The sequence below is a fragment of the Coffea arabica genome, chromosome 7c, assembly GCF_036785885.1.
Source record: "Coffea arabica cultivar ET-39 chromosome 7c, Coffea Arabica ET-39 HiFi, whole genome shotgun sequence".
In the NCBI taxonomy this organism is placed as follows: domain Eukaryota; kingdom Viridiplantae; phylum Streptophyta; class Magnoliopsida; order Gentianales; family Rubiaceae; genus Coffea; species Coffea arabica.
The window spans coordinates 33932357-33957695 of record NC_092322.1 but is presented as its reverse complement, the minus strand read 5'-3'; the positions used below and the strand labels follow the sequence as shown (position 1 = coordinate 33957695).

General features: G+C 36.7%; 2 protein-coding genes across 2 annotated transcripts; one reads left to right on the top strand and one right to left on the bottom strand.

Annotated features, from left to right (window-relative positions):
* Positions 1–15126: 15126 nt before the first annotated feature.
* On the top strand, positions 15127–21291 carry LOC113698949 (caltractin-like). Its single transcript, XM_027218925.2, has 7 exons — positions 15127–15282; positions 15431–15554; positions 15656–15692; positions 15792–15819; positions 19115–19267; positions 19360–19462; positions 20952–21291. Exons 1-7 carry the CDS (start codon positions 15280–15282, stop codon positions 21014–21016), a joined length of 513 nt encoding a protein of 170 aa, XP_027074726.1. The 5' UTR covers positions 15127–15279; the 3' UTR covers positions 21017–21291.
* A 444-nt stretch (positions 21292–21735) lies between these two features.
* LOC113698948 (peroxidase 47) lies at positions 21736–24332 on the bottom strand. The gene is made up of 4 exons (XM_027218924.2): positions 24011–24332; positions 23686–23874; positions 22754–22916; positions 21736–22282 (listed from the first exon to the last, which is right to left on the bottom strand). Exons 1-4 carry the CDS (start codon positions 24260–24262, stop codon positions 21885–21887), a joined length of 1002 nt encoding a protein of 333 aa, XP_027074725.1. The 5' UTR covers positions 24263–24332; the 3' UTR covers positions 21736–21884.
* Positions 24333–25339: the final 1007 nt, after the last annotated feature.

Genomic DNA, 25339 nt, shown 5'->3' with positions numbered 1-25339 from the left:
GCCTTTGTAATTCCTTTGTTTCCTCAGGACCCATTCTATAGGCCGGTTTGTTAGGCAATGGTACTCCGGGAATGAGATCAATTTGGTGCTCGATTCCCCTTAGCGGTGGTAGTCCATCAGGTACATCCTCAGGAAATATGTCCTCGAATTCCTGTAAGAGAGGTAAAATAGTAGAAGGCAAGGAGTCAATGGGTATGGATGAAGTGACCAACTCTTCTTTGCACACAAGCTTAAGTAAGAGTTGGTTGGAAGACAAAACTCGCCTTACATCTTTGCCTTTTGCTAGCAAGTTTAGCTTCCCCTTATTTTCTTCTCTCATAGCCGACCCACTTGTTGCCTTTTTCTTCCCTAGGGGTTCAGCCCTACTCTCTCCTTTTTCTTCCTCACTTTTCTCTCGTTTTTTCCTCTCAAGTTCTAGCTCATACTCCTTTTGGAGCCTCATTTGATCTTCATACACTTGTTTTGGGGTGAGAGGTACAAGTGTCACCTTTCTATTGCAATGAGTAAAGACATATTTATTAGCTCTTTCTTTGAATTCGACATCACGATCATATTGCCAAGACCGTCCAAGAATGAGGTGACTTGCTTGCATTGGCACGACATCACAAGTAATCTCGTCTTCGTACTTGTCAATTCGGAATGACACTTTTACTTGTCTAAACACATGGACTTTCCCATCATTGTTCAACCATTGAAGGCGATAAGGCCTTGGATGTTTGATAACTGGGAGCCCTAGCATTTCTACCATGAGTAGACTAGTTACATTGGCACAACTCCCACTATCAATAACAACACTACATATCTTATCCTTGATATGACACATTGTGCAAAAAAGATCGTCTCATTGTACCTCTATTTCTTCCTCCTTGGCGCGGGTAGTGAGGACCTTTCGAACCACTAGGCATCCAATCTCCTCATGCGTAGGTATCTCCTCACTCGATTCATTCTCTTCCTCCTCTAAAGGCGGTATCCTCTAGTACTCATCTTTCTCGTCCGATACAATTTTCCCATTTGGCAACATGAGTATGGTCCTTTGGTTGGGGCATTGAGAAGCGATGTGGCCAAATCCTTGACATTTAAAGCACTTGGTGTCTCAGCCACGCGGTTTGGGAGTTCCATTACTAGCCTTAAAGTCAGGCTTGGCCGTTGCCTTGGAAGGGAGGCCATTCGGCCTTGGAGGGTGAGAAGGAGCTGCAGCCTTCTCCTCCCTTTTTGGTTGAGAAGTGCGCCAATTTTCAACTTGATAAGTAGTGCTTTGTCGCGCACTACCCCTCCTCTTGAGGCGCCGTTCACTGTGACCGCCTTCTTGAGCATTTCATTCATGTCGAGGTAGTGTTGGAGTTCTACTACTTCAGCAATCTCAGACCTCAATCCATGTAGAAAACGAGCCATAATGGCCTCTCCATCTTCATGCAAATCCGCCTTCATGATGGCCATTTCCATCTCCTTGTAATAATCCTCAATTGACATGGACCCTTGGTTGAGAGTTTGTAGCCGACGGTGTAGATCTCGGCTATAGTAGCTCGGAACGAACCTTTTTCTCATCAGGCTCCTCATTTCCTCCCAAATTTCCATAGGTCTCTTACGATTTCTCATTCGACTTAGTCTAAGTTGGTCCCACCAAATGGAGACGTAGTCAGTGAATTATACGGCTGCTAGTTTCACCTTTTGCTACTCCGTATAGGTGTGGCATTCATAGACTAACTCATTTTTCCGTTCCTATTCCAAGTACGTCTCGGGGTCCGACTTGCCTTGGAATGAGGGAATCTTGAGTTTGACACCTTTAATGGTGTCGTCTCCTCGACGTTGGAACCTTTGATCATGTTGGTACCTTCCCTCAAACGCTTCCTCTTCATCATTTGAACATGTCGATTCTTTGCCCTTACCTGAGTTAAGTGGAGGTTTCGAGTTCTCCAATTGATCAATCCGGTCATGCAATGGCTCAATTTCATTTTTAAGCAATCGTTTGAACTCCCTCATCATGGCTTCCAAATGTAGTTTAATGTCCATGGTTTGGTCACCAACTTCACTAGACATATTTAGTTCACCTGCAAAACAAATGAAGAAAACGAGTTCCTCTCTCTTTTTTTTTTGTTTTTTTATACAATGTATAGGTCACTCACACTCGTGTTTCACTCAAGTGTATCACTCTCTAATAATCTTACCAAGCAATTCCTTGGTTTGCTAGTTGCTCGGGTTGAACATACTAGGCGTCACCGCAATGTACGTTTTTGACTAGTCAACAAGTGACACACAATCTAGTAGTAACAAATGGAGGTGAATGAATGAAGACCTAGACACGACTCAAGACTCAGAATATAGCTGGACAATAACTAATGACTCAAAAGAAAGTAAGACAATTAACTTGAATGCTGAAATTTTGAAAATCCTAGAAAACTCTACCCGAAACCAAATTTTCTAGAATTTGTTGAGCTGCTGGTCCGTGGTCTTTTTGGTAAGGGTTTTGGAGTTTTTTGGGTGGCCTTAGGCTGCTCAAATAATGGGCAATCTACTACCCAAAACTCAACCCAATCGGGTGTCACAATTGCTCCAACGGTTTTAGGAAAATTCAAGAATTCAAGATTCGGAAATTGGAAAGTTTGATCTGATTTGGACACTTGGGGTTGCCAGGATTGGAAACCTTGGGGTTTGGTCAGATTTGGGAGTCCCAAGTGGTTCAAATTCAAAATTTTGGGGCTGGTCAGATTTGGAAGTCAGATTTTGCACCAAATTTGGTAAAACTTGTAGGCTGTCAAGAATAGGAAACTTCGGATTTCTTTGACCTTTGTTGTAGCCGATTTTTTTTTTACTAGCCAAGAATTGGAGGTTGTTCAGATTTGGAAGTCCAAGTTTGAATCAGATTTGGTGGCTTGAAGGCTGACCAAGACTAGGGCTGTTCAGATTTGAAAGGCCAAGTTTGAATCAGATTTTGTAAAACTTGGAGGCTGGTCAAGAATTGGAAAATAGAGCCATTTTTCTTGAATTTTTTTTTTGACTTCTGTTGGGGTGTTTTCACACAATAGCCAGCTAGTTTAGACTACAATCTCACAGCAATTAATGTAAACAACTTGGAGAGATTTGGTTTCAAGATCAAAGTTCCATGAAAACAAAAACACGGTTGAAGGTTTATTTCAGGTTTCAAGACTGCCAAGATTAATCTCTGGTGATCCAAGAAGCTCAAGACTTCCCCAATAAGGTTTTGATGTTCGAGTTTTGCAAAGCAACAACACAAAGGTTCAAGAAACAAGTGCAAACAAATTCGGCAACCCAGCAAATTAATTCCAGCAACGACTCAAGGGAATGACAATAAGGTATGCAACACAACAAATTTTTGGATTTAAACAAAACATAAACACAAGACAAAATTGGACAGAAATTTTTGGACAACAACTAAACAACAAAGACAAATCTGTGACAAGGAAACAACCAAGACAGATTTCGGACTTGACAAACCCGAGCATGTGAGAACCCAAAAATTTTCTTATTTATCGAATATTACAAGTTTACTTAAGTATTTATTTACTCATTTTCTCCAAATTATTTATTTTAACCATTTAAAAATTCAGTTATATGGAACAACGCCACTTTTATATTTTAAAACGTTTTGTTGGAAAATTCACTTTTCAAAAATTCGTTTAGTTCGAAATAACGAATACATGTTTTTCAAGGCTATACTTGAATCGGGAGTGTATTAATATTGGAGAATTAAGAATGATCAATAGTAGATTAAGAAAGGTTAATCGAGGAATTAATACTAGACTCCTGTGAGGACTCGTAAAATTTATTATTTTAAATTCCTATTTCGAGCTTATTTGAATATTTAATTGCCCATTTATTCCGAATATTATTTTCTAATCTCTTTAGACCTAATTACATGAGTCTATAGTTTCGTTATATTTTTAAAGTGACTTGTGTCAAAATTTAATTTTTGGAAGTTCGTTAAGTGAAAATAGTGATTACGCGATTGGGGATTTTAGCTGATTTGGAAATACCATAAGTCGGGAAAATTAGAGACTTACACGATGGTCCTACAATAGGTAATTTTATGCTTAAGTACTCAAGTGATAGTTATTAGTACTATCGTTATAAGAATTTCTTGGAGGTTTCACTCTATCGCGCTTAAATCAGAAATACGCGTTCCACACGCGCGATTTAATTGAGGGACTTTAGACCCTTATTTTGGGACAATTAAGAGTCAATAATATTAATATGAATACAAGTGCATTAGAGGTTTAGTGCACTAGTGAAACAAACGCAAGAAGAATCGAGCACAACGCACGCGTGCGCGCTCGAAGGAGAGTTGACTTTTGGAGCATTTTGGAGCATTTTGGGCCACACATTCTTAGGTTTCTCATGGGAGCATCACACCAGATCAAAACTCTCCACTTTATCACCTCAAACAGCCGTGCAACTCCTTCTTTTTCCCCTAAGACAGCCGGCCATTGAGCTTGCAAAACAATACCAAAGTTCTCCAAATATCTTCACAAAATCTTCATAAATCTTCATCCAATTCACATCAAATTTCATCCACACTTAGCTCATCACTTGGAGACCTCATTAAACTACAAAAGGAGGCTGCTGGCCACAGTTTTCTTAGGCTAAGGAGGGGCCAAAAATTTCTGTCTTGTTCATCTAGCGAAGTAAGTCACGATCAACCTCGATAATCTTAATTTATGGAAGTAGTAGAGCGCATTTAAACTCATGCATGCATATGGGTAGCTTGTTTATGTTGGAAAAATGATTGTGTAGGCTCTATGAACTCCCACTTGGATTGGATGGACTGATTTGGTGATTGATGATGAAATTAATGTTGGTTTAGTGCTTATATTGGTGGATTAATGTTGGGTTATTGATAGAAACTCAAGGATGGTGCTATAGTCAAAAGTGACCATTTTACTCCTACCTTGTCCGATCACTTTTGTGCAAATTTTTGAGGTTCTAATGGCTTGTTTATGTTGTTTACATGTTATATTGGTTGTATAAAACGTTTCATTGAAAAATAACTTGATTTGGTCATTCAAATGTTGAAATTTCAAAAGGATAGAAAGCTGGAATTTTGTTCCTGGATTGCCCAGGTAGTCTTCTTGTTTCGGCCATAACTTGTTGCTCCGATGTTGGAATTGAGTACCGTTTGTGACACTGGAAACTAGACATTCCCAGTTTGCTATTGGTATAAAATGCATGTTCTGGTTCCACTTGTGTGAGCCAAACCATTCATTTAAAGATTGCTGTTCTGTTTCGTTAGTTCACTACAGGGCAGAACATGAACTGTATCTTGAGGCTCAAATGTGAACCAGTTGTGGATGGATTTTGAAAATGGTTTCTTCTGAGAAAATGTAGCCTTATGAGTCTATTTTCTAACGCACCAACCATGCTCAATTTCTAGTTGAATTGAGTGATTTATGATCAAAATTCGAATCTGGTTTTGTGAAGGAATACCATGCATTTGGACAGATTTGAAACTAACTATGGTTTGGGACTTGTTATCCGAAGCTTCTTAGTGTAAATCATCTATCGAATGTACCTTGAACATATTTTGGACATTACCTACTGGAATGAACCATGCTTGAGATGTTCCTTGACCAAATGTTTGGAAACGGCAAAACGAAAGTTCAAAGGCAGCTTAGCCTTAGAATTTCTTGTGATTTCAATGGTTTTGTTAACCCACTTTCTATGCTTATTTATCCATAAAATTTGGTAGAGGAACAACCCTTATATGGTAGTATAATACTGCTAATTTTGGTGTTATTCTGAGGCCGTTTCATTGTTCAACTAAACTTCCAAAGTTCGTGACTTGATTTTGGAAAATTCTTGTTTCACAAGGAAATTTGGGTAATTTTGAGCTACCATGTCTTGGTGCTCAAAACTTCAATTCTCATTCCGTTTATTTTGTTTTAAACTTTGATTGCAACTCTAGTTGAGTTTCAAATTTGAGAGGCTAGTTTCAATTCTGTAAATTTTTCCAAATTTTCAAAGTTTGCAAAAAACCAACCCTGAAACTGCTTTGATAGTCTAGAACAGAAATTTTGAGCCAAATTTTGAATATCTTCCGTTCAGAATCATGGAAAATTTTCTTCTAAGAACTTTTAGTACTTCGAAAGATGTTTCCAACGGTACTAAGTTTTCCAACTTTGGACCTGTAGAGAGTGAGATACGATTTTTCAAAATAAGTGCACTAAATCTGGAAAATTCATAACTTAAAGGAAATGGAGTTTTTCCAAACTCTCTCTTTTCCTGTGATATCACTTGATCGTTTTACACTTGATTTCAAAGATGGAAATCAGATTTTGCTTGTGTTTTAAAACCCCACTTTTGAGTCTCGATTTACGAATAATTAAGGCTCATTTTCGTGAAATTTTCTGAGGTCGCACAAATGTGCAATTTTTCTTAATAATTGGGGTTTATAAGTGATTGTTCATTACTAATTGTTCAGGCACACAAGAGGACCTTCAAGAGAATCCCACGGTGGACGCTTGAACTTCAAGTGCCCCTTTTCTTCCTCGTTACTTATATTGGTGAGTGTCAAGTGTATAAATACTTGATACATGCTTAATTGTTATAATTGTTTGGAGATTTTGAAAATGAAGGCGAGTGTGTACTTTACCACACTCGTTCTTATTTGAAATGAATGACTCATGATTAAAATAAAACGAATGAATTATGAATGACTTAAAAGAATGATTGAAATGTATTGAATGAATGAATGAAATGTAGTAGTATGTTATGACTGCATATGTCGTTGGAGTGAATCTCCTCAACTTATAAATGTTAACTGGGGGACGCCCAAACTCATAGGCAAACTTTGGACTCGAGCCGGCATGGGCTTGGTCGGGAACCTTGGCGAGTCATGAGAATTACATGATAAGTTTGATCTATTGGAGAGATCTTGTTTGGCATACTCGTTGAAGTATCGCCTTATAAATGACGTTCGGGCTCGGTGGGGGTATGTACGGTGGACGGATGGAAGTAAGTGGTGATCTACGGATTGAAAATACCAACCCGGTTGACGGAGTGTCATTGCGGGAAGGTATACGAATGACCTTGGCAAAGCAAGTGGAACTTAGCTCCTGAGAGCTATCATATCCTTGAATTGTTTCTGTTTACATCTTATTGGAATTATCAATTACTTGTACTTTATCAACTGATCTGTTATTTGGGCTTGTTACTTGGACTATGTGCTTGCATGTGTGTTCTTGGCCTCACGAGCATTTTGCTCACCCTGTAGATTTGTTTTCCTTAACAGGACTGGACATGGAATGGGTTTGGAGAAACCCCTTTTGATGTATTTTTGACTTAGGGTTTCTAATGTAATTTGGGTTAGACCTCTTACTGGTTGTACTTTTGGGAACCTAATATATGATTTGGATTTGATGTATCTGGATGTTGTATATTTTAGGCATTGAAGTATCCTTTGGATATTCGATGTAAGGTTCGGATAATTATTATAAATTGTTAAGTTGAAGGCTTCCGTATTTTTTAACTTGTCTTATTTAGTTGTGATGTCTAGTATTGCATTAAGTTTGAACAGAAATTGCTTGAGTCATGGCGAGAGTTGGGCAGGCGTTTTGCGGATACCCTTTGGTTCGCCTTAGGGAGAAGTGAGGGCATCACAGAGCACTTGAGTTACGAATTTAGAAGACTAAAACAGATCTAAAAACAATAAAAAGGGATATACGTGGTACCTCTAACCAGCTCTGATGCCAGTTGATGCGAGATGCTGAAGCTACTTTGGATCTAGAGGAACACGTTGATGATTTGATGGAGTTGAACCCGAACTTGGACCACTCAAAAACAGATTTAACGGTAGAGGATGCCACAATCAAGTGTGTGTGCTTGATTGATAAGTCAAGAACAGTCTAAGAACAACTCTAGAATGTTCAACTTAGCTTTCACAAGCTAAGGGAATTTGCCACAAGGAATGGACGAAATTCTGGAAATTTTATTCAATACTCTCAAAAAACTGCATGTAACATGCGACTTGAGGCTATTTATAGCCGTGACTAAGACCTAATAAACTAAAAAAATAACAAGGAAAGTTCGGCCAGCCCCTTGGGCCTTCACTTGACAGCGAGGGTACTTAACTGCGGCTCAACCCGTCGTTTGGAGCTTGAACACTTGCATCTTCAATTGTAAGCAGCATTTTAGTAGTCGTGCAAGTATCTTCCAACTCAATTCTTTCAATGGCCGGTTTCTCTTGGGCTTGGACGGCACAGACCAAGGTTGGGAGGTACTCCTTGAATCTCTTAGATCGTGCTCGTGTCACTGGGTCTTGGGGCACCTTTACAGGGTCTACTTGAATACCATGGGCCTCGTGCTCAACCGCATCATCATTTCTACCCAAAATCAACCTAAACTCAAAGGAACCAAACGGCCTCACAAATTGGATAGCACCTCTCCTTAATTTCTTTACTTTTCCATCCTACAATCAACCACCAATCTCATCTCAAATAACCTCAATTGCACACACAAAATATAAGCTATAAAACACACTTAATTAGGGCCACAATACCCTTCATATATAGCCAATTGGTAGCTCCAGAAACCAACCATAATCAAGCTCAAATTAGAAACCCTAAGCTGAAATTTATGCACATAAGTTGGAAATTTCCTTATGCAAGTCAAACTAGCATATAATACCTAAATATTTCACATAGAAAAGCTATCAAAACATGGACAACCCTCAATCATCACACATGAGAAGAAAATTCACCATAAAACTGAAAATTTCTCAATCACTACTTCAACCATGAAATTTTCTTATAAAACTACCCATTTTACAACCCTAAACCACTAATATGCAAGTATTAGAAGTGTAGACACCAAATTTTTGGTGTTTTATTATTTATTTATTTACTATTCATTTTTTATTTGTTCTATTTTTATTTGTCACAATTAGTTTTATTTACTTTTAGTTTTAGTTATTTTAGCCATTTTAGCGTAGAATTTCTCAAAGAAAAAAGAAAAGCGTTCAAAAAAATATGTTTTAGTTGTTTTAGATTTAGTTTCATTATTTAAAAATGAAAATGAAAAAATGAAAATTTGAAAAATGAAAAAAAAGGAAAAAGAAGAAAAGAGAAAAAAGGAAAATCTTAGTTTTTTATTTTTTATCTTTTGGTTATTAATTTTGTACATTTTATTTAAATTTAAGTTTGTTTGAATTATTATTTTTATTGTGATTTAAATTAAGTGATTTAAAAAAAAAAAAAAAGAGAAGCCCGTAGCATGCAAGCTGCATTTTTTCGCAGCTTGCAAGGGAGGGCTTGGTCAGCCCCTTGGCTGCAAATAGGGAAGAAATGGCTGGGGTTTTAGGGTTGAGTGCCCCATATAAATAGAAAAGGAAGCAGCCGCAACCAAGGAAGGGGGAGGTAGAGCATGATAGCCGGAAATCTGGAAAGGAAAGAAAAAGAAACAACAGCGGAGGGAGAGAGAGAAAGGTGGCGGCTGAAAAGAGTAGAGAGGTTTTGGGAGCAAGATGACGGCTGAGAAAAAGAAAACAGAAAGAATGCAAGGGAGTCTGGGGAGCTTCCATACAAATAGAGAGAGTTTTGGAGATAGAGGAACCGGACAGAGAGTGGCGGCTGCAAAATCTGGAAAAGGGCAAAAGAAAGAAACAGAGGTAGAGGGGATGGGCTGAGTGAAAAAGCAGAAAATGAGAGAAATCAGAGAACAGCATACGGCTGGGGAGGTGAGATAGGAGAGCTGCCGGAAAAGAAAAAGAGAAAAAACAACGGGGAGAGTAAGCAAGGAGGAATGGTGAGGCAGTAAGAAGGAGAAAAATCGAGGGTTTAGGAAAAGAAAATCTGGGAAAGGAAATGTAGAGCGGCCGCCGCATCAGAGGACATCCACACAAAACCTAAACTTCCATCGGCTTCAAGTGAAAAGAGAAGACCAAGACCACAGCGTTGGTGAGGGATGATAGCGTGACTGGGGGATCCGACTAGCCTAGCTTCTTCGTCAAGCTCTGCGAGAAGAGGAACATCGAAGGTCTTATCGTCGATATTGGCTGTGGTGGTAGCGCTTCCGTCGTTGCTGCTGAAGGTACAAGTTAAAAGGCAGCGGAACAGGTAACTTTCCACCCTTTTTCTTGTTCATTTCCATCTCTAAATGGATCCCAACCTGCTAAGCGGGAATTTGGTTTTTGGTTCAAATTGCTGGGTCTCTGCTAAGTCAATATGCATCCATCTGGCATCTGATTTGGTTAAAGCTAGAGTTTTGATTTGGTTGAGGTTCTCGTTTGGTTTGTTTTCTTTTTGTTTGGGTCTGTTTGCATTTTGATTGACAGGATTGCTAGTTTTGGTTTTAAGAATGAAAAATCTGTTCGATGTTGGATGTTTGTGAGAATGAGAATGAATGTCTACATGAATTTGTGTTTCAAACGAAGCTTTGGTTCCTTCCGGTTTCATGATGTGACGACTGCCATTCACACAGAACTTTTGTTTTGCTCACTTGCTGTTTTTGTGCCTAGTGTCGTTTCTTTTTATCATGTTCCTCTTGCTGTGCGCAAATCACCTTGGGCAGTAAGCCTTGACCAGGAATGCTGAAATGTTAGCTGCTCCAAGCAAGTCCTTTTGCTGCATTTTATGTTCAGTTTCTTATTAGAATTTTCGGGAGATAGATCATTGCATTTGGGTAATGATTAACAACACGGGTAGGGAGCTATAGCATTGAGGTGGTAGATAAATCAATAAGCATTCTTGCCCATTACTTCGCATGATCAGCTTGCGGCTTGCAGCAGAAAATTGCAGCAAGAATGGGCTGGTTTACTTAGCTATTGCAGAAATTTCCACCATAGCCTTGCATGAATAGATTGCCGAAAGTTCACTTTTTCCGTAGCTTGCATGGAGTTGACATAGAAATCTTTCACATTCTGGTTTTGTATGCATGATAAGCCTAATAAGAATTGGAAATTGGGTTTGTGGTTTGAGATGGTCGAGTGCATTCTGCCATGCGAGGTGCTGATGCTTAAAAGCATTGCTTGCTGAAAACCAGTTTTACATGGAAGTCTCCTGAATTCGCATGATGTCTTGCTAAGTTTCTTTCTTATATAGTGGTGATCATGTAGTTTGTTACTTAGTCTAAAGTTATAATGTTATGTTGGAAATGTCCAATCAAGGTTGTGATTAAAAAATTTGAGTTTGAGAAGCAAGCGCAGTAGTTTTCATTTCTTTTGCTAGAGCATATGAGTTAGTTGCAGAAGCTCATTTCCTTCGTAGCTTTGCATGAATTTGCATGAAAATGTTTCAGAAATTGCACTTTGACCCCCCAAGTCTCCCTTTATTCTACTATGACCCAACCAATTGAATAATGTCCTCAATTTGGTCCTTGGCAGCTTTAATTTTGCAATTTTTATTGCTTGTTTGCTTCAAATAATTAGCCACCTTGCTTTGTTTAAATTGCACTTCATGCATGAATTTAAGAGTTTTATGACCATGTGAGCCCGTGTTTGCATGTTTTCTTCAATTTTCCCAAATAAATTGGTACCTTGACCATTTCTTTTATTTTGGAGGATAAATAAGTGACTTCACCCCATTAGAGCTCCATTTCAAAGGAGGTATAATTTCTTTTATCTTTCTTATCTCTCCTATGTGATCCAACGTGCTAAATGAGAATTGCATGTCTACTTTGCTTTCCTTGTTTTTCTTTCATTACTTTCATTTACTCCATTTACTTTTGCTTTTATTATTCTTTTAATGGGGTATGTGTACACCTCTTGGCTTGTAATAGATAGGGCTTGGAGAGCACTTGATGAAGACCTATTGAAGACATGTGCCTAGCTAGCAAATGTAATAGGTTCATTAGCTTGATTGCTTGCTTTTGTTGCTATGTGTTAATTTGCTTTATTAGGTTCTTGCATCTAGTCGAGCATGCTAATTGTTATGTGCTATGTGTTTATAAGTGATTGACATGTCTACTCGCTTTCCATAGCCATGAATGAATGTGATGGATGAATGTACGTTTCCACTAGTCCAACGCTAGGTGGAATTCATAGAATGGGCTAGTCCAACGCTAGATCCAATAGGCCGTCCCCCTTTTGTTAGTGCATATTTGCATGTTCACTACATTTCATGCATTTTTCTTAGTTTTTATCATTTGGCATGCTCCTCCAATCCTTTTCCCCTCATTATAGGCTTTTTGCATTCTCATGCTAGTTATAGGGTACATTTGCTTGAGTGTCCCCTTTCGATAAGGGAAACGAGCGAGTGTGGCTCAAAATAGCCTTAGCACGCTAGTTCTCCTTTCTAATCAAAGGGAAAATTGAAGTCACAAAGTTAGGAGTCCTTCCCGTGCCCAACTTGATGCATCCCCCTAGGGTCATACACTTGCATTCTTTTTATATCACCTCTTCACCTTTTAACCATATTTTCTCACTTTTCTCAATCCACACTTTCTCAACATCTTTTTATCACTTATTTATTTCTCATCTCACAAATGGCACTCAAAATTGCACTGATATGTATCTACTATTCTATTTTTTCATCCATTTACACACGAGCACCTTTATTTTATCACATTTGCACACTTGCACTTACCTTATTTTTACATTTCGCATCCTTCATACATTTTCACACTTGCACATATTTGAGTCTTCATTTGCATTTTCCTATGACCTCTATGAGATTCTTCCTATTGGCCTTCACAAACCCATGTGATTGGGACCAAAAATCTCATAAGAGACATTTTAGATTTAGGTTGGCATTTTTCTTTCCATTTTGCATCCATTAGTCATATCCAACATGCGATACATACCTTGGGTAAAAAAATTAGGAAACGTGGGGTTAAGTCACGCAACTAGCTCTTGCTAGGGTAGGGGAGTGCCTTAGGTTCCACCTTTGCCTTCTCCCTTATCAAATGTGACCCCCCGATCCCTTTCTTTGGTTACGTAGACCTAAAAGTTTTCAAAAAGGGTTTGTCTACTTTTTTTCATTCAAAAACAAAAAATCTTTTTGGGTGACTTGGTACACCCTAACTCTATACCAAGTGGCGACTCCATTTTTCATACAAAAACCCTTTTGAACTTTACTTGACCAAAATCGTCGCATTTCACAATCCCACGGTCTTTTCTTTCATTTCTACACACGTTCACACACATACCACACACACTTCCACACACTAACATCAAAAAGTGGGGCGCGACAAGAAGTAGAGAAAAGTTTCTTGCCAAAGTTACCTTAGAACCTCAAGAAAGATGGTAGCTTAGTACTTCTTCCTTTAAAATCACTCCACCAACACCTCTACTCTTCCTTAGTTAGCACTTTGTATGGAGTAATTTGCAAATTTGTTGGTTGGAACTCAAGATTGAAACAAGAAATTGAAGTAGAAGATGAACTCTCTCTCTTGTTTTTCTCCTCCTTAGGTTCGGCCAAGACAAGCACAAAATTAAGAAAAATTTTGGTCAAAATTGGTTTTTAGAAAAGTTAAGATAACCTTGGTCAAAGTCCAACTTCCAACGGTTTCACGATAAATGGCGCCTTAGGGTTTTGTTCTCATCTTCTTGTCTTCCAACTAGTTAATCTCTAATTATCTCCTAACACTTTGTAAAATAATATCCCTTTATGCAAAATTCACCTAGTCATCAAAAATTTATCGCACTTACCGCACTAGCGGGTCCCACGTCCATAATGCACTTCAAACTTAACATGAACTAACTTATACCGGAAAAATGATTTAAAAACTGTACTCACTTATAAAAATATCTAGAAAATTAAGATAATAAAGTAAAGAAAATGCATGCACGGAAACAAAATAAATAATATAAAATAATGAAATTTTCGAGTCCTCACAATTGCAATACTAAACATAAATATTTACCATATATAGACATATATATACATGAAATTTTCCATAATAATAAAGATTCATCTTATTCATGGTAATTTTTTTATTTTTTATTTTTTATGTTCTTAACGTGTAGCTTGTAGTTTTTTATAATAATAATAAAACAAAACATGTAGCATATGTAAAGTAACATATTCTATTCAATTTTTTCTTTACTTTTGTTTACAATAATACATTTCAGTAGAAATTGATATTACTTTAACACTTTATTAAACCTTTACATTTTATTTATCATATAAAATTTCATTATTTCCTCAAAGATATAAATCCGTGGATAGCACTAGTTAGAATGCTAGTAGATTATTTACTGGACTTGTGATAAATTTATTGGGTCTACAAATGAAAGAAACATACAACAAGTTATTTGGGTAGACTCATCACATATTGTTTTCGTCCAAATAAGTCTCAAAATAATTATGGATAAGTTTGGATACGAACCCAATTTGCAAATCCCAGATTGCACCTAAACAAATCCCACTCCTCTCACCACCATCAGTTTCAAGGGAAACCAATAAAATAGCTCATGAACCACCTAGTTTGCTAAAATGTTTGATTTTGTTTAATCGCTGTGTAGCTCTCCTTCAACCTTCAACCATTGTTGAGCAATTCATGATTTCCAGTAAATTTAGCAATAAAATCTTGTTCATTATTGAAGTGCAACGGATCTTTTGTCTCACACCTTATGCCATTCTTTGTCCCACTTTTTATTATATTGCTATTTCTCCTACATAAACATTATGTTTTAGTTCTTTTTTGTTTCCTTAAAATTCAATAACTATTAATTAAGTAATACACAAAATTTAACAAACTCAAAAAATCAAAATGCATAAAAAAATGAGATTTTTTATGAATTTTCTACTATATTTTTTAATTTTTTATTATATATTACTTTTTTGAAACACAAAATTTAACAAACTCAAAAAATCAAAATGCATAAAAAAATGAGATTTTTTATGAATTTTCTGCTATATTTTTTAATTTTTTATTATATATTACTTTTTTGAAACTGTTGTATTTATTTTTTACTTAATTAATAGTTATTGAATTTTAAGAAAACAAAAAAGAATTAAAACATGATGTTTATATAGAAAAAATAATAATATAATAAAAAATGGGACAAAGAGTGGCATATGGTGTGGAACAGAAGATCCGCTGCGTTATTGAATGGTAAAAAAGGAAGCAGACTATGCGTGTTCCCCAATCTCACCAACTTGTTGACCTAGGGCAATCTAGTCTTTTCACAATAATCTATCGTTTTGGCCAATTTTGCCGTGTATCAAACGCGCCCCCGTGTTGAAAGAAAAACCCCAGCATACAGATCATTCACAAGACGAAGAAAGACCCCCATTTCAAATTCATCACTCCCTCTCCCTCTCGATCCTTCTCGCTCTCGCTCTAACTCTATCTCTATCTCGAAGACTGTTCGTGGATAGGTTTCAATCGATGGTATGAAAATGTTATTTCATATATCTACTGTATTCTTAATTATTTTCTGAAATGTACCAATTTATTTTCTCAGTTGTCATATATAGGAATTAGGGATCTTCGATATGAGGGTTTTTTTTTTTTTCAAATTTTCTGAATTAACTTGCAGGAAAGCCTATATAGAGGGGTACCGAGGAAAGATATGAAGCCAAAAGGACGACACCATGGGTTAACTCAACAGAAGAAACAGGAGATTAGGGAGGCATTTGAGCTCTTTGATACTGACAATTCTGGTATTTTGATAATATTAACATAAATCTTTGCCTAAAGAGTTCTGGTGCTTGATGTCTGCAAATTTTTGATTGGCCGTATTTTTGTTATTTTCGTTATTCAGGTACTATTGATGCTAAAGAGCTGAATGTTGCAATGAGGTACCTGAGTAGAAGTAACTCTTTTAAATGAGAAGATTTTTTCTATTTTATCTTGATTTCCAGATGTAATGTTGACATGTGCTTTCTTTGTAATTGCAGGGCCCTTGGTTTTGAATTAACAGAAGAGGTAATTTTGACTTACTATCTTAATCAAATGCTAGACATTTGTATTAGAAATGGAAGATTTCATTGGCTTGGGCGTAGTTTTTACTATTTGGGTTAGGAAAGAAATTATAAAGTATGCAACTCTTTATACACCTGGTGGGTGAGAATTTGGTAAAACAGGTTTAAGTCATAAGTTAGTTAAAATCATGGGCTCTCCATGGTATTATTACTATTAATGGAGTATAAATGCTTTTTGGGTTTCGCTGGTGGGGACATCAGTTGTGGTTTAGGATTTACCACTTTCAGTTATGAAGAAACAAATATTTAACTATACATCTTATTTACCTACCCAAGAAAAACAGATACATCATATCTGTAGAAAATATTCCAATTTTATCCAGCTTAGGAATCCTTATCCTGGGAAAATCTTTAGCATTTGCAAAGTTTAAAAGACGAAGGAAGATGAATAAGAATCTTCTGCAGTTTATTATATTTTTCTTTAACTATGATATCATTCCCCATATCCCAAAGTAAGTTTTATCAAGTAATTCAGGTCTATTGGTTGTCCAGGTAATTAGTGTATTTTGAAAAAGATTGTGTGTGAGCTATTTCCTACAGTATCATAACAAAGAATGCTTGGTTATGTGTAAGATGGAGTAGGTCTATTCTGGCCTATTGACTTGAGACACTTGACTTACATTTTACCAAGATTGTGTTTGGGTTTACTTAGTTATTTTACCTGAGGGTAAATGTATTCAGTTACATGTCAATACAACTGAAGTTCTGGCCTTGATGCAAGGGCAAGTCATAATTTCTTTGGATAGATTGTTAAATTGCTGGGGCAAGAAAGTGGGTGGGTCATCTTGATCTCTGTCCTTTTGTAGTGATGCGTCAGCAAAACAACTGTGCGGTTATTGTAAAGTTTACGTTCTCCCACTCTCTCGCTTTCTCTTTGTGTTTTTATCACATACAACACACAAATACCTACACCTACTCCTCATTCAAGCACATAGGGACAGCCAGGCTGGGGACGGACTTATGGCAAGGGTTAATTGCTGATGCTAGTAGCATTCTGTAAGTTTGATGAGGTTGAATAAGTTAAAAGTAGGATTCAGATGAACTCCGCTAATTTTTGCTAGTTTTGTCAAAGAGACTTGATGGTGGTGGTCCTTTTTTTTTTAATAATAAATCACCGTGGATGATGTGAGCTCGATTCTCCAAGCTCCTGTTCTTGAAGAAATGATCCGATTAGGTAGTGGAAGGATTTATCTTAATCAGGTTATGGACAATTTGGGATGGATTCTAAACCAATCAAGGACAGCTCGAGATTGATTAGAAAGGTAGAACAGTGCCACAACCAAATGCGATCTTTGATTGATAAGCCAAATTGAACCCTCGAGACCAACTCTAAAGTGTTCAAGGTCGCTTCAAAGAAGCTAAGAGAAAACTCTCTCTCAATTACACAGGTGTTTCTGCAAATTTGTCTACTGCCTTTTATTGAACAAAATTGATGCCTTTTTATAGGCTTACAAGGCTTAACCTAACCCTACTTGGACAACATAAACTTCCTAATGTGACTTGGAAACTAACAAGACACAACTTATTGCACTAAACATGCTAGATATGCCTTAGTAGGCTTACAGGACCCAAATGGACACTAGGAAATAGAAAGTATCCTAAAATTACAAAAATTGCTTAAAATATGAAAATCTGAAACGATGAAGACCGGCCCGGGACATTGCGCTGGACATCACCAGAAGCTCATACGAAAAGCACAGAAAACAAGAAAGGAACTGATCCGGCAGTGGGAGCTTGGAGATTTGAGTTCGTATCAGTGGATGACCAGTCTATTTAACGTGGATGTATTAGTTCATAAATAGAAGTAAATATCAAAGAGGTAAAAACAGTTTGTGACTTTTTCAGGGTCCAGGTGTAGCATTATTTTGATTTACATCAATAGCAATATTTTGAAAATTTTACACAGTTAAATCTACCATTCAACACCCTTAATCTGAAATGTTTACTTGAGCATTTTGTGGTTATTCCTCTTGTAATTTCTCCATTCATATAAATTATTATCCAATTTGGAAAATGTGATGGCAGGAAGTATAATAAATGGGCATGAGAATCACAGAGAAATTTTACTAGGTGTAACACATGAATAAAGAAGTCTTCAACAGAATTACTTTTTGACTCCCCCCCTTACAAACCCCCCCCCCCCCCCCCCCCCCCCCGGCCAAAACACAAAAAAAAAAAAAAAAAAATCTCTAGGTACAAACTGGACTTCTCGCAAAACCAACTATATACAATGGCATCTTTCTTAGAAAAGCTATTCCTGTATCATACTACGAGAGGAGGTTGTTTTGGTTGTTTTTGGCTCACTTGTCACTTAAATTACCTTGATTCATCCATGATTTTTTTATTTGCATTAATTAGCAATAGTTTGCAGAATACTAATCTATTGTACTAGTAGTGCCAAACTTGCATACCATTTGGAATGGCCTTGGACTTCAATCTTAGATCAGTTGTACCTCTACTGAATTAGCTAATACTGTGGTTTTACTTATCCTCTGGACTTGTAATTTGAAATCTTGGTCTAGAATCGAAGTCCTTTTATCAAAATAATGCCTTCCATATGGACCAAAAGGATTAGGTCAGGTAGCTTGGGCTGTCCTTTTTGTTTACCGAGTGTTCTGAAGTATGTATAGGAGGATCCTGAAATGAAAGGGAAAAAGTAGGCTGGATGATGCTTGGGAATGCGAATGGATCTGAAAAATTTTTCTCCTAATTAGGCTACATTTTCTGTTTTGGAAATGAGAATGGTGGATTGTAAATTATTGTGACCTTAGAGGAAGGAAGATTCATGTAAGTTAGAACTTAATGTGCTAGATATCTTGAGAAATCTGAATGAGGAGATTCCTGCTTTTATGCTCATTGGATTCAGTTGGACTGTGGAAGTACTCGAAAAAAATTCTGTTCTTTAAAAATTGTACTGCTATCGTTTATAGTGTCTTTTAAAATCTTGTACCTGTGACAAGGATGAAATAGTAGAAAAAGTATGTGGCGAACTTCATCTTATGGAAAGTTTTCTCTGTTCTATGTTGCTCTGGAAATTTGGCTGCAGCTACATTGACATTAATACGAATTCTTTAGAGTTTGCACCAGATTGATTTGTCTTTCACTAGATGTCTTCATAAGTATAGCTTTGCACCTTTTGGGTTTGTCATGTACTGCTCTATAAGATTGAACTGTCTTGGTACTTTCGATGAATCCACTGTTAAGAACCGCGGTCTTGACTTCCTTTTTTTTTTATCCAGGAAATCAATCGAATGATTGCAGAAGTGGACAAGGATGGCAGTGGTGCGATAGACTTTGATGAATTTGTGCATATGATGACTGCCAAGATTGGTGAAAGGGACTCTAAAGAGGAACTCATGAAAGCATTTCATATTATTGATCAAGATAAAAATGTATCCTTTACTCTTTTGCCTTGTATTTTACTTGTCCTGTGTGCTTGAATGCTGCTTCTTGTTTTAAGTGGCTCTGGTATTATGCAATGTAGGGGAAAATATCCATCGCAGACATTCAGCGTATCTCAAGGGAATTGGGTGAAAATTTTACTGACAGAGATATTCAGGAGATGGTTGAGGAAGCAGATCGTGATCGTAAGTTTCTGTTGTATAGCTGCTTTTGGTCCATGATTTGGTTGCATTGCATGCATCATGCTGAATTTCATCTGCTATGATTTGGTTGCATTGCATGCATCATGCTGAATTTCATCTGCTATGATTTGGTTGCGTTACACATTCCTATTAGCACTGACAACTCTACCCTATGGTCAATTCAAGAGGACATTTTCCCCCATGAATGGTAAAATAAATTGAGCTATATCTGCTTCTAAAAAAAACAAAAAAAACTCTTTAGAGACTTTGAAATTTTAGGTTATGGATGTACTGCCTTGTACTTCCCCCTGTTTTGAGATTTATGTTTAAACCTTGGTTCGCCGTATATCTTAAGATCTGAATGTTGCTTTGTAAATTTGGAAGATAGAGCCTATTGGAAGTTTTCCCGTAAGATTGGAAGTCTTCCCGCTAAACTTCTGCGCAGCAGAGGACAGAGCCTATTTTCACTAAAGAAGACGATGTAATCTATCTGATGGGTCTAGAATTTAGACTATGAGGCCAAGATTTCTCTCTATTTACCAATATACCACTGATATGTTCCACCATGTTAGTTTAACGTTTTATAAGTTACACTACTAATTCATCTTTTTGAAAATAGAATAATCTAATAAAGAAGTTGGCCAAATCATTTTAGGGACTTGATATCGCTTAAAGAAACCATTTTCACTAATTAAATATGAAAAATTACTTTTTAATTGGAACATAAAATTGTCGCATAGCAACAAAAGCTTAAATTTAGACATATTTAACATGATAAACAGAGATATTTTAACTCGTTTCACTTGTTCATTGAATTGCTCATAGAATTTTCTATTTTTCATGAATTTTCACAATTTTAAAGCACTCTGTATAGTAAAAAATGCGTATAGCCAGATTTTAGTCTGATGTACGATGTTCCATATAGAACGGTATGCTACACGATGGTTACCGATTCCGCGACGTCGAACCATGGTTTAAACTAATCTAATTTGTACAGAATAAAAGAAAGCTGCTTAACAAATTTGAGCCTGTTCTAGTACAATTCTCTCTCCTGCTGTTTCCAAAACTTTTTTTTTTTGAGGGGACACCCTTTTGTGCTTTGTTGCTGGCTTTCTTTAGGTCATGTTATAGACACCTTTCCATGCTTTGTATCTGATCTTGGAACATGTTCAGAAATACCATTGAAGTTTCCTTTGATGTGGCATACTATATAAGGAAATACTCGGCCCTATTTCAGTAAATAGTTAAGTATGTCAATTGCGGACTCGCTATATATATATATATATATATTTCTCTTCCTCATATAATCTCCCCATCGAGTATATTCACGTAGACAGTTCTTATGATCAATAAGATTTTCCCATCTATTATCAGCTCAGAAGAAGCATCTTGAATTCATTGAAATCATGATAGGACAAATTTGTTTTTTTGTTTTTCTGTAAATGATGCCATTTATTAACTTATTTAACTAAGGTTATTCTTAATTATTCAGATGATGGGGAAGTTAGTGCTGAGGAATTCATGAGGATGATGAGAAGAACCTCTTATGGCTACTAAATTTCGACTTATTGCTTTGCCAACATTTTTCAGGCGGTTTGTTTGCTGTTCTTATCGTATAAATAGTTACCAAACGAATTGGATGAATCATGAAACTTGGAGTAGATTTAATCTTGAGTCTGGTTTGAGTATATTGAAGTTGGTATTGAATACTATTCAATGTGAATATTGGATGAAATTTGAAATCCCAAATGCTTGTATGTGAAGTAGTTTGAACTTTGGGGTAGTGATGTAAAATGGTTACTGTTGAAAAGGGATTCACATCACTGAGCTCATGTTCTTTTCTTACTTCGTGTGATATTCTGATCCTAGACCTCTTTAGTAACTAGCGCATCTGGTAAATTTGTCTTGGGAGGGGGGCACTGTTCCTGGACGTTGTAATAACTCTTCAATATATTGTAATTCACCGTAAACTGAATGCATACTTTTACAATAAAGATATCTGGGTGATATTTAGGTGGGTCCTTGTATTTTTGTTGTGTCAGAATTATGTGCCATAATCTAATCCGCATAATTTGAATTTCAACATTGTTGGCCCATTTTGGGCCATTTATTCTCTCTCCGGTGGAAACAATGAACAACATAAAGAAGGGCTGTAAATGGAGATCTTAAATATGGCCTGTGTAAGGGCAACTACCCCTTCTTTTGACTAACGAAGGGCACGGTGTTTGCGCTGCATTTGACGCTAATGTAGTAACATCGTATGAAACAAAATGAAATGGTAGATGAAAACGTAGGAATTTAAACTAGTTCTAAAACAAATTACATAGTATCATACAAGCAGCTTAATCAACACATCAGTCAAAACCCGTAACATGTTTAAAATCTGATATGCATTTGTACACAGAGCTCGGTCGGTGGATATGAATCAGTTGATTTTGCGACAATTTGCCCTCACTTCTCCTTTGGGGCCTTCTTTTACGTCAAGCCAGCTCATTTTCAGCATGGCTTGCTGGAAATCCACGAAAAACATAGCTTGGTTGAAAGCATAGCCATTGACAATTGGTTTAGTTCTTGGACTAACAAAGAGTGTTTGATCGGAGAAAAGCACCCCAGCTTTCCTTTGCAATTGATTGTAGTAATCGCTGTCAAAAATGTTCCTTGTTGTATCCAAGGGCTGCTCAGCATTGTCACCTGCACTACATGTTTTGGATAATGTTTTCAGAAATTGCGTGTCTATGGTTGGATCCACGTCATGAGTGGAGTCGAAGTTACTCAATCTCTGCTTGAATGATGAGCATCTTGCGACTCCTAGGGTGTGAGCCCCTGCAGAAAACCAAAAAAGTTAAAAGCATTCAAATATGTGAGGATACAGCGACGTTATCCCCCCATGGTGCTTATATTGCCCCTTTTTTTACTAATAAACAATTTTTTAAGTGTAGCTACAACTAAGATATTAGACTTCTAGATTATACTGTTTTTCCTTGAGGTTTTCATTCACTTTCATCATTTTTTTTTCTTGAATATTAAAGTAAAGATGATAAGCTTTGTAAAAAGTGATATATAAAAACCGCTAAGTTTTTACTTAATGAAGCAATTCAAAAATGAAAGGCAAATCAAACCACTCAAATTGATAGGCTGTGCCTCATGTCCTCTTTGATGTTTGGAAGGAAAAAACTTTTATTAATAAAAAGCAACCTAATGATCAGTTAATGCTGCATAAACAAAGACATCAAAAACTAACATGAGTTGATCAATACTCTCTTGGTAACGAGTGTATTGTGTTTGAAGAAATACCAGATAAAGCCACCATTTCTTGGGCAGTGAAACCATGCTGACCAAACATCCTGATAAGCTCCGAAGCATTCAAACCGGGTGCAGGCAGATTGATTGTGTCTTCTATTCTTGATCTCCTTCCGTCCTTTCTTCCTTTAGGTATATCATAATAGGGTCCTCCAGCCTGCAATAGCACAAGTACTTGAAGAATAAAGGACTAATTCCACTTGTTGGAACTGTATCACTTGTAATAATTTTCGTCCCACACCTCCACCTAGATCGTCTGGCTACCATTTATCCGTTACTTTCAAGGTTTTCTTAACTGATTGGACCTAATCATTGCTTTTATCCTGTCATTGGTCTGATACCTGATGTTTCCTCATAAATTAGGTCAAAATTACAGAGGCAATCCGACATTGGTAGTCAATGCAAAAGTGTCATATAGTTTATGGCTAAAACTACCCAGGAAAACACATGAGGTGGCTGTCTACTGGAGGCCTAGAAGCACTATATTTATTAATAGATACTGATTGTTTTTTATGATATAGGGACTGGAATGAAGTAAATTTTCTTCTTTATTTTATTTTCAGGAAAATTTTAAAGTATATCATACTGGCAATACAGTACGTGTGTTATTATAACAGGAGATATCGAAAAGTGGTTTTAAATTCCTATAAAGAAAGTTCAAGGAAGTCAAGTACTACTCTGGTAATAGTAGAGGGGACGTACAGAATAACTATGTTAAAATAAATAATATTTCAGGTTGAATTTTAAGTTATAATATTATTTAGACTTAAAGGAAGGATTTTCAAGTGTAAACTGTAGGAAAAATATATTTATCCTTATCGTGTTCTCGAAGTATTATAGCTGTTAGATGGATCACCCTTTATTACACCAAGACTTGCTAAGGAGTGAAAAAGCATTTGTTACAAGGAAATGAGGAGTAATCTTACGAAGAAAACTGCTGTGGTGGCAGCCATTGCAACGATATCAGCGCACGAGACAGCACCAGGACACTGCTCTTCCAGTTGTTCTTTCACATCATCGATTATCTCGTAACCCCTCAAGCTCAAATTGGCTGGGGAGTCTTTTTCTGCAGTGTTATCTTTTGTAGAATCAATCAGTATTGATGCATCACATCCCTGCATTATGGTAAATACACCAAGACAGATTGTCAATGGTCATACAAGTACACAAGCAACCATGCTCTTAAACAGGTCCCATTAGCATGCGCATCTATTGTGTGTAGTATGAGCATGTGGGAGAGAGAGAGAGAACCTGAATGAAACAGTCATGGAAATGCATTCTAATAAGGGCTGCAGCAAGAGTGGGATCAGATTGCAGAGCCCTATTGACAGTATTTCTCACAACTCCATCGGCAAATGGACAAGTCATTAAGTAGTAGTCCATGCTCAGGCCATCTACCCCAATTCTCCATCCACTGACTAATATATTCATTAGCATTATCACAAGAACCAAATTTGAAGTAGCCATATGACCTGGTTTTGAAGTTGATTGTAGCGACAGCATCGACCTAAAAGACTAATAATATGTTCAAGCAATAGAAGGAAATAGAATTTGTATAAGTTGTGAAATATGTTTGGAAGTGACTGTCTTCTAACTGTGCAAAATGGGATGTATTTATAAGTGCAAATGATTGGAACAAATAACTCAGACGATGGTAAAAAGTGGAAAACAGTTAATCTACTGTTTCTTCCACCTAATCAATAAAGTCAATATGATAATCCTAGTTAATTGCATGGTACTTGTGCTCAGGTTGACATGTTACTAATTTGCCCATTAGTGGCCATGCACATTGATATAATATACCAAATTGTGCACTAAAGTTTCATATTTGTAGATTAAAGTGCACAAATAACACCATAATTGTCGTAAAATATATTGATACAGCAGTCATTCACAAGTTTCTGTATCTCAAAAAGTAAAAAGTATAAGTAGGGATTACAATTTGTCAAATAGAAATTTAAAGATTAAAAACTGCACACAAAAGTCAATCCATTGTGGATGATGTGCCTTCACAACATTGCTTCACTTTGTATGGGGAAAGGTCTTGATTGTGGTGCATGGAACTTTCTTTATGACTCTTAGGATTTAGTGGGAAAGTTTATGTTGAAGTAAAAAAAAAAAAAAAAAAAAACTCTTTATCCCTTTGCATGTCAAATACACTTTTCTAGAACGTGTCCCAATATTCTAATCTTAGTCAATCCCTAATGGCAAATGTGGATCTTTTATCCAATAAACAGACATGATTCTGCTTGTTTCTAGATTTACACTAACGAAGTGGAAAATATACCCTCTCCATTTGCTTGTGCTTTGGAAAAATAACATGTTTATCTTAGGAACATGATAATGGCTTCTGATACTCGAATTAGCTTGATTTTTTATAAACTTTGGAGATGATGTGCAACTATAGCCAATAATTGAAGCTTTAATCACCATGAATTACCATATTAACAACAAAACCAGTGGCCAGCTTGTGCTCCAACAAGTCAGATATGTATTCCCCACCACTGCTTCAAGTACTAATCGATAATGAACTGATAAAAATTGCTCGATCCTATGTATCTTATAATGGAAAAGTAAATT